General features: G+C 39.1%; 1 protein-coding gene across 3 annotated transcripts in view; it reads right to left on the bottom strand.

Annotated features, from left to right (window-relative positions):
- Positions 1–18480, bottom strand: part of NFIA (nuclear factor I A) — a 544742-nt gene that overhangs the window by 42003 nt on the left and 484259 nt on the right. For all 3 annotated transcript variants that reach the window (XM_069480076.1, XM_069480077.1, XM_069480078.1), the window contains exons 8-9: positions 11005–11183; positions 8434–8599 (exon numbers count right to left, since the gene is read on the bottom strand). In XM_069480076.1, coding sequence (XP_069336177.1) covers positions 8434–8599; positions 11005–11183 — 345 coding nt within the window. The remainder of the gene's footprint in view (positions 1–8433; positions 8600–11004; positions 11184–18480) is intronic.

Below are 18480 nucleotides of genomic sequence, written 5' to 3'. Positions count from 1 at the left end.
CCCCAATAATCTTGTCCTCGTCCCTGGGGTAACCACTATCAGGAGTTTCTATCCTTCACATACAGTCAAATGTGTACATGCATCCCCCCTCCCTGGGAGCATTCTATGCACGTTTCTTAGCACTCTCCTTTGCTGACTTAATATAACTTAACATAGCTCAAAGATTATTCTGTGAATTCATATAGACCTGTCTCTTTGTATTTTTAAAGGGTTCCTAATGTATTTAGATTATTGCTAATCTTTTATTATAATTAATGTTGCAATGAATACTTTATGTACAGCTTTGTTCATATGTCCAATTATATGCATGACTTACATTCAAAATTTATATATTTTACATATGTATAAAATTTAAAGATAAACATTTAATATTTATATATTGTAAAAGTTATTATATACATTTAAATTATATGCATAAAAAACTAAATTGTCCTCTGAAGAGGTTGAACTGATTTACAGTCCTCTAATAGTATAGGAGAGTGCCTGTTCCCCACATGTTTACCAATATTGTGTTAAGATACTTTTTGATCTTTGCTAATCTAAGAGATAAAAATATTCCAGTTTTAATTTGTATGAGATGTCTTTCAAATATTTTCCTTCCCCCCCTCTATTTCTATCCTTTTCTTGTCCTTTTATTGGATTTTTTTCTTACTGACTTTTAAAAACTATATATTAGATAATTTAGCTTTGTCACGTGTTGCCAATTTTTTTCCCCACTTTATCTTTTGTTTTTGACTTTGTTTACTGTTTTTTTTTTTTCCATGAATAAATTTTGGCTACTTTTAGCATAGTCTTTCCTTTCACGGATGCTGGTTTTTTTTTTTTTTTTTATTATTATTTAGAAAGGCCTCCTTTGCTCCAATATTATTAAGAAATTAGCCCTACATTTTCTTGTGGTATTTTATGGCTTAACATTTTTATGTTCTATTTTTTGTTCCAGCTGAATTTTATTGTGATGTAAGAAATTTTATGTTTCCAGACTTCTAATCTGTTGTCCCAACTTACTTTATGGACTAATCCCTTTCCTTCCTTTAATATGAAATGCCACCATTATCACAGACTGAAATGTATTTGGGTCTCTTTCATAATCCCCTAATTCAAAATTAAATACATATCAAAAATTAAAATATAATGGGTTGATGGAGGAATTAAAATCAATGTGGAACTAGAGAAAAGTAAAATAAATTCCCTGGCACTAAGTGACATCAGACATTAACTTCAGAGTAGGTAGGAATGATGAGGGAGTCCTTTGGAATTGTTCTGTATCCTGTCTGTGGCGTTGGTTGCAAGAATCTGTTATAAAACTTAAAGAACTATATACCAAAGAGTGAATTTTATTCAATGTAAAAGTTAAAAAACAGTTAAAAATTTTAAAAAGAAAATAATAGAATAGTCTAAGCATCAGTAATGAAAAAATATTTTGTGAAAGGAAGCCACTAACTCATTTTTCTTCATTCTGTAAGAATGAATAGTGGACTATAGGGAAATGCAGTCCTTATATCTTCCCCCAAATCTTCTGGTCTCTTCCCTTCCTTGCTGTTAAGACATACTCTCAGGAAAAGAAACAAATTCATACTAAAGTATAATTGACTAGTAACATCTTCATCTCTATTTCTCCCATAGGGGTTTCACTGCAAAAAAATGGAAGCTTCGGGCTAAACCAAAGATACTCATGCTACAGCCAAGCCTACGAACTCTTAGGTTCAAGGTGGCTGCGTGTGAATCATGATTATACTACACCTGGCTGAGTGACCTTGAATAAGTGACCTTCTCTCCCCAGGTCTTGTCTTTCTCAATTAGGGTAACATAAAATTTACTTCATAGGATTATAGTGAGGATGAAATGAAATAATAGATAAAAAATTTTTTTTAAATGTGCCTGTACTTTGTTATTGTTAATTTCAGACAGAGGCAGGCAGTTGCAGCTTCCCCAGAATCAGAAATCCGGTCACATTGTTTTGTAATTTGTTCAGTTACAGTATGAGGTGGTAGAAAGGGCACAGGAAGGTCTGTGTTTGAGTCCTTACCAAATTTACTCTGGAAGTATAATCTTAGGGAAAGTAACCTTCACTTTCTAATCTCAGTTTCCTTGTCTATAAAATCCTGACCTCACAGGAGTCTTGGGAAGATGGAATGAGATCATGTATATGTATAAAGAGCTGTGCTAACCAAAAAGCATTCAACATAAGTTAATTATTACACTAGAGATTTTTCATCCCAGTCATAGATTATTGTTATGTTCTTGGTTAACAAGTTCATATTCATTCATATAATGAATATATACAAGATTCATCGAAGATATAAAAATAAATAATGAAAATAAATTATGATTGCATGCTTCTATTTTAATAGAATTCTAGTTTTAAAAAATCAAAAGTCATAGTAAAGAAGGCATGGAGAAAAATGTTTATGAGTCTTTTATGCATTTGTAAATTGAGTTTTTGTGTTCCTAATTAATTAAAAAGGAAAATATGCATGTTTTATCTTCCATCATAATTCAAAAGTGTTTTTTTTTTTTGTTTCAATTATATTTCTAGGCTATGATGCCAATCTTCATTTTTTTTTTTCTGGAAAAGTCCATTTTTATAGTATGAGCTTGGTCCCAAACCACTACATAAAAAATTGGATCTTATAATACAATTAACAAAAAGAATAGTGTATTTTTAATTACCATAGTACAAATAGATCCAAACATGATGAAAGATTTCTCCTATGCTTGGGTTGCCATCCCCAGGACTCTTAGGTCTGCTCATTCATTGTATTACATGTTTGAAAAGGAGTCCCTTCCCAAGTAATGAGATGATGCCCATGGAAAACCCAGTATCCTCCAAAGAGCTCCAATAGGCAGGATGTCGTTATGATTGGTCTCAGCGGTAAGATGTCTGCTAGGCATCTCAAACATAATCTGGTCAAACCAAACTTCTGACCTCTGCCCCTCACCCAGAACTGCTCCTCCTGTGGTCTTCCCATCTCAGCTGATGGCAACTCCAACTTCTAGCTGCTCAGGTCAAAAACTCAGGAGTCATCATTGATTCCTCTCATTTTTTTCTCAACCCACATCTAATGTGTTAGCTCTACCTTTCAAATACATCTGGTACCCACCTACTTCTCACCACCCCTATTGCCCTCAGGTTGGTGCGGGTCACTAACAACTCTCGTCTAGATGGCTGCAATAGCGACCCCCAGCCCCACCCCTGACCAACCCCATTTGTTTTACTGGTCCCTAACTTGCTAATTTACTTACAATCTGATTATTGTTTGTCCCCTCCCACCAGAATGCAGAGGGCAGGGGATTTTTGTCTGTTTTGTTCACTTTTGTATCCCTTGTAGCCAGAATAGCAGCTGGCATGCAGAAGACATTCATTTTATCTATGGATAGAAACAGCTTCTTAACTGGTCTCTCTGCTTTAATTCTTTAATGCTTTAATTCTTGCTTCCAATCTATTTCCAACAAAGCCTTTAGAGTATTTCTGTTAAAATCTAGGTGGTATCGTTCTTCTGCTCCCCATCTCATTCAGAGTAAATGCCAAAGTCCTTACAATGGCCTATTGGAACCTATATGATTTGTCTCCCACCCAGCCCCCAAACACATCCTCATTTCTTCTCTGACCTCACCTCCTACTTTCATTCACTCTCTATTCTCACCATACCAGCCTGCCTTTCTACTGGCTGTCCCTTCTGCTTGGAAAGCTCTCCCCATACAGTATCCTGGCTCACCCTGCCACCTCTTTCAGGGCTTTGCTCAAACTTCTCCTTCTCAGACAGCCCTAACCTGACCATCCTGCTTAGAGTCTATCCTAACCCCTCTTTACCTCTTCTCCCTGGGTAGCAGTCACACTTCACCATCTCACATCCCACCTACCTTCCCTACTTACTATTTTATTCATTGTCCTTCTTCCCTCTCTGGAATAAAAGCTCCATAAGGCCAGGGATTTTTATCTCTTTTATTCCCTGTTGAATCCCAGCACCTACAAGCGTGCTTGTACACAGACGATGCTCAGTAAATACTGAATAGATGGAAGAAGTGGTGTTCTCTCACTGAGTATGGAAACCCACAAAGGTTAGTCCATGGGAATGGAGCACATGTGCTGTGAACGGCTCTCACAGGTCATGCCTTCCATTTGTCAGGGTACCTAAAGAGATCTGGCACAGCTTGTCAATCTTGCCCCAAACAAACCAACAGTATAAAAGTTCTCCCCGAGAGAGAGCAGAACTGCTATCCCTACCCCCACTTCCCTGTTTTTTAGGGCATTAGTAAGGATTTTTCCCATTAAAATGTATTCATTTCATAGGCAAATTTTTTTCCAGATATGCCTTCCCTCTGTTTTTCTGGCCACAGCTGCAAAGTTTAGTATTAGTGCCAGAGGCAACTGATTAGTTAAAAAATACATACTCTGCTCTAGGCAGGCATCCATTTGTATTTCATTATAAAAGCATATTAAAAATGATGGCTTGGACTTTTAACTGTCTACAGCACAGCGTATCTGTCACCCCTGTTTGTCTTGACAATCTGCCTATGAGAGTGGGTAGAGCAGTTAGTGTTATTCCCATTAACAGATAAGGGAGTTGAGGCCCAGAAAAGTTGGTAATATAGAAGACCCTTGGCACGATCGCCTATGTTTATTTTTTAAAGTCTTATTTTATTGCAAATCATTTCAAACCCCTAAATAGAAAAGGCTGCCCAAGGTAATACAATTAGCATTTTTTTTAAAGCCCCAATGTTGGACATACTGTTGGGATGCTGAGCATCTGTACTTAATACCCTGTTATGATGTTTCTTGCTGAAGTTGAGCTCTAATAAACTGACAGAGATAAACAGGATCCACCCATGCTGTGGTTTTAATTTCTAAGAAAGCACACGATTTAAGAAACTGCAGTTTTCCCTTAAATTTTTATCCACTGGCAATCCAACTTTAGACCCCCCCAGCTGGTTTCTGAAGACAAGTTCTACCTTTTCTTAAAATACCAGAAGGTTATTCCTACCAAATAGCTTAGATGTCAACCCCTCTAAAAAATCTTTACCCGAAGCCCTCTATGTCTCCTAGTAGCACCTATGCACACGTTTTCCTGGTGCTGTCCTGTGTAAACTGCCTGTCGATCAGCTGTATCCCTCAGTTAATCTCTATTTTTTTAGAGCAGGGATTAATCGTCTCTGAATTCCACGCTGCTAACACAGCCTTGGCACCTGCTGGGTGCTCAATATACGACAGCTGAATAAGCGAGTGAAGGGAGGCAGTCATCAAAGACGAATGTTAAGGGAGGGGGAAGCTACTTATTCCCTTCCAAACACCCTTGGCTTCTCTCCACCCCCTCACTTACTCTTCTCTAGGTTGTAGAGCTTCGAAGTAGAAACTGGACATGATTAGTCTTGCCCAGTCCTCGCCTGTTTCTCGTTGGGAGACAGGTGCTGGCGGGAAGCACACGGCCATCTGCACGTCTGTGCCCTCAGCTCCGCAGGGGAGGGCAGACCCTATGTGGGAAGGCCTGTGGAGGTCCAGCAATGCCAGTGACTGGGTAGATATGTCGGTGCAATTGCAGGGAGGTGGGGGTCAGTATTAGGAAGCACATTTGCCCACAGTTGTAAACTAAATACTCTAATGGCAAAGGTGGTATTCTGTCTTCCATCTGAGTTTTTCTTGCATTTTATTTATTAATTGACTTAGAAATCAGGGCATGGGAGAGAACTCTTTTTTTGATGGGGGGCCCTTAAATCCCTTCCCAATGGAGACCAGTGGGCTTTGAAGTTTTTAATTTGAAAGACTTTTCCTGTGCTATAAAATGACAGCTCTCCCAGCCTGTCACTGCCTTATTAATAAAGCAGAAAATGATAAACAATACAATGCTGTGAAATAACATATTACACCCTAGAAAAGCCCAGCAACAAGGGCTAAAAGATATGATGATAAAAACTTTCCTGTGCCAGCAGTAGAACATTTTGTTTTGTCTACATTCCTAGAATCCCATGATTCAAGAAATATCAAATTACCTATACCAAATTTTAGGATTCTCTCTCCCAAACTTTAAACACTGCTCTAATTGACTTGTGACCACGAGTTGGATCTGCCACAATTCTTTCTACCGTTCTTCCCATGGTGCTGACAAGATGCCTGAGGCCGGACACAAGAGGATGACAGATACCTTCTTACACAAGCATTTGGTTCAATCCATGGAGTGCAGTCCAGAACTGTGGACCCAAAGGCATCAACCTGATTTAGGGGGTGAATAGTGTCTCCATGTCCTGCAGACATATTTCATTATTACCTAAGCCTAGAGAATCCCACTAGGAGGGAGTTTTGGCAGGTAATAAAACGCTCCAATTATCAGAGCTGATCTCACACAACCCTGCCATGTAGGTATTATCATCCACGTTTTACAGGTGAGGAAATTGATTCAAAGAGAAACACAGCTAGTCGAAAGGTGAGCATTTAGGCCCCTGTCCTTTAGACTCAATAGCTGTACATTGCTGTTTCCACGCTTCTACGGTGCCTCTGCTGAGCCTCATCCCTGTTACTGAAAATCTCACTATGGGGCATGAAACGCCGCGAGCAGAGGTGAGGGTATGTCCCCACAGAACAGGTGGTGTATTACTACACAGCTTTTGAAGGACTGTGGCAACGTCCTGTACAGACAGAGAGAAGAGGAGCAGAGACATGGTCTGCAGAGGCCTGCACAGGGCACATTAAGCATGTGGCTGTCACTCTGTAAGCCAGCATCCTCAGAGAGTAGACATAAGCAGAGTTTGGGGACGGTTATTTCTCTGCCCCGTTCAAAGATGCTACATAAATACACAATAAGCAGGGCACTCCCATGAGCCTCTGCTTCTCAGAAGCTGTTTTTCTAAGCGGAGCTTCCAAGATCCATAGGCCAAGCCCTGCTTGCTTCCTGTGCCGTCGGACACTCGGGGTTTTCTCCTTTTGTTGACAAGTGTTGAACTACTTCTAACCAAGACAAGCAGATCTCCCCAAAATTGCTCCTGGACCCTCAATCTTTTTGCTATAGATACAGAATCCACATACAACACTGCTCACTTGTGCATGCATTATCCAAATGTATTAATACTAGATAGTCCAAAGCTCATTTCTGATACGTGCCCAGGAGGGACTCTAGCCCGTTTGGATTCAGTGTCCCCAGAACCAAATTCAATGAACATGGTATGAACAGAGGCTCACTTCTCCTCTTTGTCCCTTTCCCTCTTGTATCCATTATCATTAGATTCCAAAACTGAATGTAAGGAAGCTGACAGGCCCAGAATCTTCTCTCACTATACTCATCTAGATATTGCCCAATCCCAAAACTTATGTCTACAACCCCCTCCTCCACCCCATGCTCTCTTCTATTCAGCTCCTATTAACATTATTGTGGTTCAAATTCTTGACCTTAATGCTCCTTTCCTGGTCGGCTCTTACATCTTTTCCTCAGTAGATTCCTTGCCTCCAGTCTCAGCTCCTTTGACGACCCCCTTGAAGGCTCACTGCCACAGTTCCTATCCGTTCCTACACTTTGATGCCTCTCTGCAGCTTCAGAGAAGGAGCTCATCACACCGTCTATCAAGGCTGGGCCATCCATCCCCTGGGAATTCCAGCCATCACTCTTTTTGTCATGATTCCAGGCATTAATAAAAGCCACATTTGTGTGTTCAAGCTATTTCTATCCCCTTGCCATCTCTAAAACATCAGGAAATATCTGGAGAATTGTTCTCTCTCTAGTTCAAGTAATCATTCCCATCATCTAAAAAGGTTTTGAAATCCTATATTCTCTGATCAAATGTTCCCAGACTGTTCAGAGAAGAGCTAAGAGTTATTTTCTCTTTCGATCCAATTCCACCCTCTGTCTCCCTCCCCCACCCCCGCCCACCCACCAAGCCCAGCCACGCAATCGCCAGGGCTACTGGCTCTGATCTTCTGCCAGACTCTTACTCTTGGCGAATGTTCAATGTACACACCTTTGAATTGATACTTTGATCTAGATTTTTTAAATTTAATGTATGAGATATATAATTTTTATATCTCAACAAGTGCATTTCTCTTGGACTGCAAGTTCCTGGAAGGCAGGGCTATCCAGAAGAATGAGGAACTTTTTGCTAATCAGAATCTATGCAAGTAGATGCTGTCAGATGATCATGGAGAAAGCATTCAAAGCCACTCAAACAATATGCAAAATGGAATAGCTTGTATCTTGATTTTGGTCTTGTGCATGTAGTTACACCATGTCATCCACCCAAACGCCCAGGCATTTCCACATCTGGTGTAGCTGACAGCACTCCAGAGTAGTGTTCACTGTGATTCTGGCCTCAGCTCTGCAAACTCATGCTACAACCATCACTAGGGATCTGTGCTTCTCTCTAGAGCCTATACAATGAGGGACAAAGCTTAGGTGGAGATTCAAGTGCATACAGCTTTAGAAGTTACCGGCGTCTTGTCTCAGCCATACTTACTTGGTGAGGTTGGGGAGGCTGCACCTCCTTCTGTTGATGTGGTTGGAGGCTTTGTGTCTGGCACCGGCAGAGGCACAGGCCTGGCCATCGGTGGTGGCGGCGGTGGTGGCAACATTGGGGTGGGAAGGAATGGGTTGTGCACCTTGCCTTGGCTACTCCCATTGGGCTGTAAGGGTGGGGGAAAAAAAACACATACAGGAAAAGAAGAAAGAGACATCAACCATTAGCTACTTCTGAAAGCAAAAGATTCATCAGGTACCTTTTATGTAAATTCTTAAGTATTCTAGATGCTTGAATTCTTCCATAAGTCCATACAAACAAATAATTGTTGAGTTCTGTTCTTAAAGCATTCCACAGAAGTATATCACAGCACACATGCTCAATACATCCTAAACTTATCTGTTGAACCCCACTGTCCTTCTTTGCAACTGGTTTCATACAATCACCTGCCAATGATCCCTCTGGATTTGTCACCTGAGTAATCAAATTTTGCTTGGAATGTTTTGGTTCTATATTAACTGGTGCCTTCATCATCATGCTCATGATTATTCAATATTTATTTTTTTACTTGTATAAATTCGTGGGGTGCAAGTATAATTCTGTTACATTGCTGTATTGCATTGTGCTGAAGTCAGGGTTTTTAGTGTATTTATCACTAAATATTTCTTTAATATCAAAGTGTTTTATGGAGTATGGTATTATTCTACTATGTTTATTTACCTAGACATAATGAAGTTTCCTAAATATGCATTTGAAATAAAAAATAATATGTTATTTTCATTCTCCCAAATTGATATTATATAACGTTTAATAAATGTGTTAAGTGAACACAAAAAATTTCTTTCACATATTGTAATAACATCAGGCACAAAAACTTTAGAATTCAGCTGTCAGAATTCTGCTAGGGAAAAATATCACTTCTAATTTTGATTTAAATTATATAAGCATATGCCATAAGAGTCATATTTATTTGGCTGCCTGATATTAAAACAACCAGTAACAGCCCTTTAACAAAAAAAAGCTTTCCTCTAAAGAGAGCAATAAAATCTATTTTATTTTCAAGTTTTTCAAAACAGTTCCATGAGGAGACTTGCCTTAAGCCCTATAAAATTTTGATCAAAATGCAAAACTGGGCATTTGACAGTTATATAGGTCAATGTCAAGACTATTTTTGTAAAAAAGTTAAAAATTTAGAAGTCAGATGCTGGTGATCAGCTCAGTTTTTTCAGCGGTTCCCAAGTGGCCTTTCTGAGTTTCCAGACTCAGTGACACCATTCAACCAACAGTAACAGCTCCTATTCAGGGTGCCGTCCCCAGTCAAAATTTGGTTGAAGGAGATCCTGCTGTCCCAGGCTTTTACGTTTAAGCATAATGATTCTGCAGAGGCAGTCTCACGCCCCCATCAACATTCACTTATATATTTAGTATTATTCCTCAATGACTACCTCGTCTGACAATCAGAATGTTGTGCTTTCTTGCCAGCAAACTTGCCTGTGTGTTATTTCTGAGTGGGCTGAAAGTCCATAAGTGAATGCTTTAGAATAAGCCAAGCATATGAATGTACAAGCAAGAAGAAAAAAGGCACCATATTGATTTGTTGTCTAGACAGAAATGTATCTGCTAACACATCACCAGACATTAGTCAAAGCTGCCTGTTCTGGCACAGATATGCAGAATCAGGTATTTCTGCAAGGGAAGAAAATCAGTGACAGGACAGGGTGACATATATCCTGAATTAGGCAGTAATAATTATAGCTAATCTGTGGCTTCCTGTGCAGTTATTAGGAGAAAAGGAAAACCAAATTGGGCTTTATCCTAGTGATTACTTATTATTATTATTGGACTTGGGATACAGCTATCCACTGTAAATGTTTAGTTCTGTATTTGAAATAAAATTTCTGATTTTTAAAAATCACTTTTACATTTGGAATGTTATTCCAAGTTGTGATTATTTGGTTTAATTGAGGAAAAACAAAAACATTCATTTGGAGCTATTGCATATTGTTTAGTTTTATACAAAGATAAGTGGGAAAGATAATTACTTGCAGAAATAACAAACCATAATAAACTGTACTTCTAGCATCTTGAGTTCAAGTACTGGTCAACTTGATCTAAAGTGTTAGAAGGCTGTATTTTTTAAAAATATCAACTTAGTTGATCTGAAACATCTGTCCCCTTCATCTCCCTACCTCTTTCTACCACCCCAAATCATTATTTAAAATTATTTGGTCTTTCTACTTTGTTAACTGGAGGAGCCCTAGGGTTAGAATGCATGAGGTGGAATTATCAGCTCCCAGAACTTAGAAGGTTATACAGTTCACCCTGGAGCTGATTTATATCCATAAACTTGACAGTTGCAAACTTAACACAAACACTGTTTTTAAACCCTGACCAATCACTCTTAGAGCAAGTTAACTTTCCCACAATCTAGAATAAATATGACATTTGCCTGCAGTTAGTCAGCACAACATTAGAGCACAATGTCACATGGTCATAAGGTCTCCCCTTGTTATTTTTATATTCGGCTAACGTTTCTAAAGAAATTGGAAAAAAAAAAAGAGGTTTCCTTACATTGAGGAACCCCACCTGTCCAGCCTGCTGACCAGCATCAGGGCAGACAAGTTGGACAAACTCTTTCAGCGTCTCCTGAGGGTGATAGCGGATGGCCGGGTGTGAGAAGTAAGGCCCAGGCTGCTGGATAATGGGTGACGTCGGGAAATGAAGAGTCGATGGTGTTGCATGTGGACTTGCTGTGGGAAAAGAAAACAGCAGGGTTATGAAGAGAACGACTTGATTTGCCACAGCTGAGCTCGATTCAACTTCCCTTTTAATGTCTTCTGGCCCCATCCATAGTCTCGCTCATGCGACTGAATTTAACACTAGATTGGTCTGATAGATTTTCTTCCTTAAGGCTCTAAGACAAACATGGAGGCTAGATTAGGGTAGAGTTTCAAGCTGTCTTTCTATATTCAGTGGACATGAGTTATAAAGGCATTAATAATCTTTGGTGAAGCTGAGGATTATTCATTACCTTAAGAGCCTTTTTAATGAAGCAAGCAATAAAAAATGTATTTGGTAGATTAGACCTGATTTAACTGACATTACATATGACAAATTCTGGTTTGCACATATGGATCCGCTTTCGCGCTGAGCTATCCATAGACAATAATTCATTGTTAAAGCTCTTATACCCCTTTCAAGGAAATTTCTAGGGACTCATTCAGGATGAAATTTTTTTGAAGTATGTAGTAAATGATCACTTAATGAACCCGTGCAATTTGGGTGCCTCACTTTACATGGAAGGTTTATGTCGCCTTTAGATGCCATTTCAAAGCCAAACTCAGAAATGCACAGAGCAGGGGGGCCCGCGGGGTAAGCAGGCAATGACCCCTGCTAAAATGTTGGCCCTCTGCCCATAAAAGCTGATAAAAGACTCAGACAACTACTACTCCCTAATATTTGAACCCTGATAAATTCCATTTGTACAAGAAGATTACATTAGATTAAAAAAAACTTATGTGAAGTGCTTAATAATTTTTCTAAGAGAACTTTTGCCCTTGAATTGGAAGGATGATTGATCAAACCAGCCGGAGGATAAAAGCAACACATGGAAAAGGTTGAAGATACTCAAACCAAGTCAAGCCAAGATAGCAGCTCTTGCTTCTTATCAAGGGGCCAGAGAAACCTCTCCCAAACCAAACAGACGAGATTATTTATCTTTCCTTTACTTTTTCCAGTTTAAATCCTTAAACTCAAGGAGCCGCTGAAAACAGAAAATACAAGAATGCCCAAATTTTTGGAAAAATAAGCCTTTCTCACTACCAAGAATGACTCATAATACTGAAGAGAAGCCCAGTAAGACAGGCCACCTCTTCTGTCACTAACCCACTAGCATGGCTAAGGGCTATAAAAAAGCATATATCCCCATTAGCCGCTGGGCAGGGGTTCCTTGTTCTCTACTGGGATCTTCTGGGCATTTGCTGACTAATGATTGAGATAGCTAGTGCTGTGTGGTTCAGAGTGGCAGCTATAATTTTTAAAGAGTGGAATGGGGGTTTGGAGTGGAAGCAACAATCCAGTCCACATCTTGCAGATGACCTTATGGAACCCTTTCACCCTTGCAACTTTTAATCTATCCAATAAATGTTCATGAGTTCCTACTATGGGTTTGTGAGACAAAGTTGAGTCCAAACAGATTAAGCTTTGTTTGTACGGTTGAGGGCATGTAGAATACAACCTATTTGAAGTGGAATTTTCATCACCTTCCCTTCTCAAATTTACGCTTCTCCTAGGCTTTCCCATCTTAGTAAACAGCTTTCCCATCTCCACTGTCAAATCCCCAGACCTGAGTCTGGTACTCAACTCACATTTGTTCAGTGTAACGGAATGATTGAATGGGTGGTACGGAAATTAATAAAATAACCATACAAATAAATATAGAATAAAACTTGCAAAAAACAAAACTTGATTTTTCCACCTGGCAGAGAGCCAGGGAGCTTGCAGAAAAATTGGTAAAACTTAAAGACTTCACAAAATGAATGATAAATCTTGGGATGCACGCTCACCACCGAATTAAAACCCACAAGCTAAAAAGTTAAATGGCTTTAGTCATCTCTTACTCTGGAAATTGTGCTATTGGCTTTAAAGAGCCAAAGGATTTTTTCCTCTAATATGGTACAGTCATCCTTGCTGGTAGCAAGAAACTGACCCAGTACCCTGATAGAATAGCTTCTAGTTAAGGACAGATAGAACGTGCTATTTGCCAAGCTAGCCTGGGAATATACTGAGCCTAACAAAATGATATGCTCGACTTTTGCAGCCTGTCAAACACAAAAGTGGCAACTTCACTGTCAAGAGCCCTTGGGAGGCTGATCTTGATGACAAAGTGGCATTCCCTCAGGTGCTCAACGAAAGTGATGAGCAATTGTTAGATTATGAAATCATGCTGGCCAGAGACTGTTGCCCAGGAAAACATTCACTTGAGCAAAGATCAGGCAGATAAAAGTTAAGGAAATGTGATAAAATTCAACAGGACCGTGGCATTTCTTTATTAATTGTTAAGAAACATCCTTGCCCTTATTTTGCTATCGTTGTTAAATATGTAAAAGAAAATCATGAGCAACTTAAACTGAGACCTTAGTTTATTATATTTTACTAAAAACAATTTATTCACCTTTTCCTTGTGGCATACAGTTTATTTTAACACAAACCTAGGAACATACGGTACTCTACGGAATTAATTCTACAATGATGGATTTATAAGGATCAATTAATTCTTAATTAATACCAGGAAATCATTTAGCCTGTAGTTTTAAATTAGACAATCGCTGAGTCTGCACCCTAAAGGGTCACCCTTCACAACCCCTGTTTTCTTACGCTTAGGAATTTCTGGTTCCGTCATCAGTTCGCTGCGGAACTGGGTACAAATCATTCAAGATCCTGAGCTTTAATTTCTTCAAACAGAAAATAGTTGTGTTACAGACATCACAAAGCTCTGTTAATTATTATTAAATATATGCTATTTCTCTGGATAACCTGCTATTCCTCTTCTACTGGACAATGCTACTCACTGAAACTCAAGAGTTAACATTTCATCAATGCCTAACTGTTTTTCTTCTTTCCTCTCTATTTCTTATTTTCTCTCTTTGTCTTGGATTCGATATTTTTAATGTACCTAAGTTTTTTTTTTTTTTATTTTAGTTGTCTCAAGTTATCTTAGAAAGAGTCACTGAGGTTAAATCAATCAAACAGTAAAATTCATTAAATGTACTTTGAGATGGCCAGACCGGGCCCCACAGAAGAGAGAAACTACCATTATGAATCTGGCATGATGCTAATGGAATACACAAAGAATGGTATGAGTCTAGATTTTTGACGAAGAAAAACATGTCTTATGGATGTGTGTGTGAGTAGTTGACACAATAAAAAATTATAGCACATTATGTAAATGCATATTTAGATCCTTTAAAATGTGCATTATTTACTTGAGAGTCAATAAAGGCTTTTCTCAAGTGGTTACAGTTTATTGCAGTGCATCCATCTGTATCCATGTTGATGTTAATACAATTTTGTGTATTAAAAGACACTACAAAATTGGCTGCTTCCGGCATCTAATACTCTTAGTACCCTAGGCCAGGAGCAGCAGAGAGTGTCAGAAAACACTTCACTGTGGATGGATCTCACTCCTAGTTTACACTTTAACGAACGGCCAGACTTGTTTAGAACAACTGCTTGGGCTTTTCACAAAGAATACAAATAAGATGGGAAAGAAGGAAATTTGATCAGGTTTCTTTGGCTGGAATGGCACTGCCTACACATTCTGAACAAAGTAGCCACGATTAAAGAAACAGAAAGCCAGAATTTCCCAAAAGGTAGATAGTGCTCAGTTATTTATTCCAAAATGATCATATTACTGAATACTTTAAGAAGAAGAAAGCAGACCAGGCAGGTTGGTTTGCTTGTTCACTTCCCTCCTCACCACCCGAGTACCCACCAATGCTTTAAAATACTCTCTTGGTTTTAGTTGGAAGGAGAAAAAGTTAAAAATTCAAACAATTGAATACATATATGTTTTTTAACCTAAAAATGCATCCTTCTTTTAACACAGGATTGATAAAGACTGGGAAGGAGAAGGTCAAGCTCATTACTCTATTCTTGCGTATGCTGGGAGACCTAGATAATCCAACAGGTTATTCTCAGTCTGCGAATCCGCCATAGGGAAGAGGTCTTGTAGACACATGTCTCAGAAGAGTGCTTGCAAGGGGGACCAGAACCAGTTAGATCATCTAAGGTAGGCCACATAAAAGATGACAGTATCAGGTCTGGCCAGACAGGCTTGGAATCCTGTGTTTTTATGCTTTTACAAGTCTTAGGGAAGAAGAGGAGAGAGAAGAAAGTCCTCTCTTCTTACCATTTCCAGTGGTTTTTCTCAAGCCCAACCTCCAAGAATCCTAATAACCCTCCCACATTTTCCCTCAAACCAAAATTTCATGGGTTGAAATATGTTCTTCTGTATAACCCTGACATTGCCTTAATTGCTTTATTCCTTGTCCATGAACCGTTGCAGATTCTCACAGATTGGACAGAGACTTGGATTCACGTTAGCTTTTGCTTTCTGGCACCAGTCTTTAAATCCTAGTCTCTCTTCTGTGGGAGGATCCAAAGAAAAGCTGTCAAGAGAGCCACAAAAACAATAAAATCTATCTTCCTTCAGGTGCAGTGTGCTCTTAAGACAGCATTATACACAAGCTTTTTCCCTCATTAGAACAAATGATCACTCCCCAGCCCTGACATCTGCAAAACTTCACAGTCTTACTGTGAATACTAAGTCAGTGGCAACAGGTGAGATTCCAAACTGTTTCTCTCCGTTAGCACCGTTTTAAGAAAAAACTACTCATCTGTCTTCAGAAGTAAGATGTTCTCTAGACGAAAATAACCATTTCCATAGAGTAAAGGGTGGCATTAAGAACCCTTGACTGCTCATATTTAGAAGTAAAGATTTTTAACAGGGTAAAGCTCCAAAAGGGGAAGAAAATGGAATGAAAAAAAACCCACTTAAAAAAAAGAAAAGCCTTCCATAAGGGCAAATGGAACTTGAATGGCTTGGGTTGTCAGCTACTATGTATTTTGCTTCTTCAGAAATTCAAAACCACATTATATAACACCACTATAACCTACCTAAAGCTGAGAAATCTATCTTAATGGTCTGCAGCTTTAATTTATAAATCATGCATGAATCAGGCCTGCCATTTATGAAAGCCAAGAAGTTTGGGGTTGATTTATTTTAACAGAGACACAAGGAAAGAGGAATTGGCAATGGTTGTCAAACCTTTGGGAGGTGGAGCCTTTTCTAAATAACAAAGCCTTTGACTTAAGGTGAGGCAAGGTTTTCCAAACAGTTTAGTACATATCTTTAACATCACTGAGAAACATGTGAAAGGACCTGAATATGTCAATTGAGAGAAATACACGAGATTGCATGATGGCTTGCAAAACACGAGTGTTTTTATATTACTGCTACCAGATGAAATAACTTTCTGCTACAGGTTTCCAAGACAGCTGATATATTTTATTCCATTTGAATTAAGGGGATCTTTTGCCTGGAGATCAAATTCCAATGTCTTTTGGAAAAACATCCCTGCACCTCCACAAAAAAAGAGAGGCCAAGGTCTTTTCAAATTTTTATCTAAGTCCATTTTAGCTATTTAAAGTTCTCTGTTGCTCAAAGGCCCTGGTTAAGCCAGGGGTTCGCAAATACTTTCTGTAAAGACCAGATATTAAATAGTTGAAGATTTGATGGTCGTATGGTCTCTGTTGCGATTTCTCAACTCTGCTGCCACGGTGCAGAAGCACTCATAGGCATTACATAAACAAATGAGTGTGGCTGTGTTCCAATACAACTTTATTTTCAAAAACACATAGAAGACAGGATTTGACATGCAGGTTATAGTTTTCCAGTTCCTGCTGTAGACCCACAGAATTCCTGTTCACTCTCCAAACACCTGCAGTGTTCTGTGAATCAGGCCCCAGACAATCACCGCTCCTTCTACCTCTTCTCTACCAAACCATGCCCCGTACCGGATCAGCCTTTCTGCTGAAGCCTCAGCTTTCTGAAGCTTTCCAATCCAATCCGATTGCCTTTGATACCCCCTGTAGTCCTTTGATTGTTCCTCTTCACCATTATTTAACGTGCCTTGGTCTGTGCTAGTTGACCACATCCGTGTGTGTATATCATTCTACATTAAATCAGTCAGAAAAGTAGTGTGGTATAGTATAAGGACTGTGGGTTTTGGAGTCAGATGTGAGTTTAAACTCTAGGCTCTATCACTTACCATCTATGCTTCAAGTTTCTCAGCTTCTCCATGACTCGGTTTTGCCATCTGCATCATGGGGCTAATAATACCTCGTACATTTGTTGTGAAGACTAAATGAGACAAATGTATGTAAGGCACATGGGATAGTTTCTGACCACACAGTATAGTGATGGATAAATAGCGTCCTTTCGTGGTACCACAGTACTATTATAGGTAAGAATGGGGATGGGCAATGAGTAAATTGCAATTTGTTCCTGAATGCTAGCACCTGTCTTGATTCTAGAATACATTGGGGGAAAGGAGTGGTGGAGTAAGTGGTACCTGTTGCCTGCCTGTCCCTTGGACAAATGAGTGTATAAATTTTGATAAACAATATATGCTATCTGATATGACATGAGCATCTAGAAAATAATTCCACAAACAACAAAATGAAAAATGAAAAAGCAACAATAGCAGTAGAAATGGCCTTGACCTAATAGTCACAGACACCATAGATACCTATATTAAAGATAAAGGTTCTTTAAAGGCCTCAAATATACTTTCAATCCCTACATTTGCTTACATCTCAGACTAGAATTATGGGGCCATCTCCTTCTAAACGCTATTTTTCACTTGGACCTACAATTTTTTTATATCCATTCTGAGCGTCCACACTGATCTCCCTCTTCACCATGGACCCCCTGCCACCCAGGCACACTTCTGACCTAACCAGATTCTAAGCGTGTCCTCCCCAAACATGGACACAATGGAAATCTCTCTCATTTCCCTTCAAAGGCCCACCGTGTTAGTTATTGGGAATTTGCTTATCAGAGATCTGGCACTAACTGGCAGATTATAATTATGGGCAACTTCTCTCTCCCTTAGGTCTCTCATCTCAAAATAAGGAATTTGAGCCAAATAATCTCTGAAGCTCATCTAGCTTTAAATTCCAGTGGACATATGAAAGTCAGTCTCTGGAATTACATTTACAAATAACTCAGTACAATTAATCCATGATAATAAAATTAGAATCTAAAAATTTTAAACCAGGGAGCATGTGCCTTTTAAAAGAAATTATTTTTTAAAATGTTTATGAGACGTTAAGTTATAGGGGGTATCTAGACTCAGTCTTTAAGATACCTTGGCTTTGGGAAGACTGTAATATATAGAGTTTTAAAAACCCTGAGTATGCTATTTAGTAGTTCAGGCTCTCTGAGACAGAGCCCAAACTTTGTCCTGACAGGGCCTCTTAAAA

Source organism: Eulemur rufifrons, chromosome 8 (assembly GCF_041146395.1).
Source record: "Eulemur rufifrons isolate Redbay chromosome 8, OSU_ERuf_1, whole genome shotgun sequence".
Lineage (NCBI taxonomy): Eukaryota > Metazoa > Chordata > Mammalia > Primates > Lemuridae > Eulemur > Eulemur rufifrons.
Note: the sequence above shows the minus strand (reverse complement) of the source record. Positions and strands in the feature narration are given on the sequence as shown.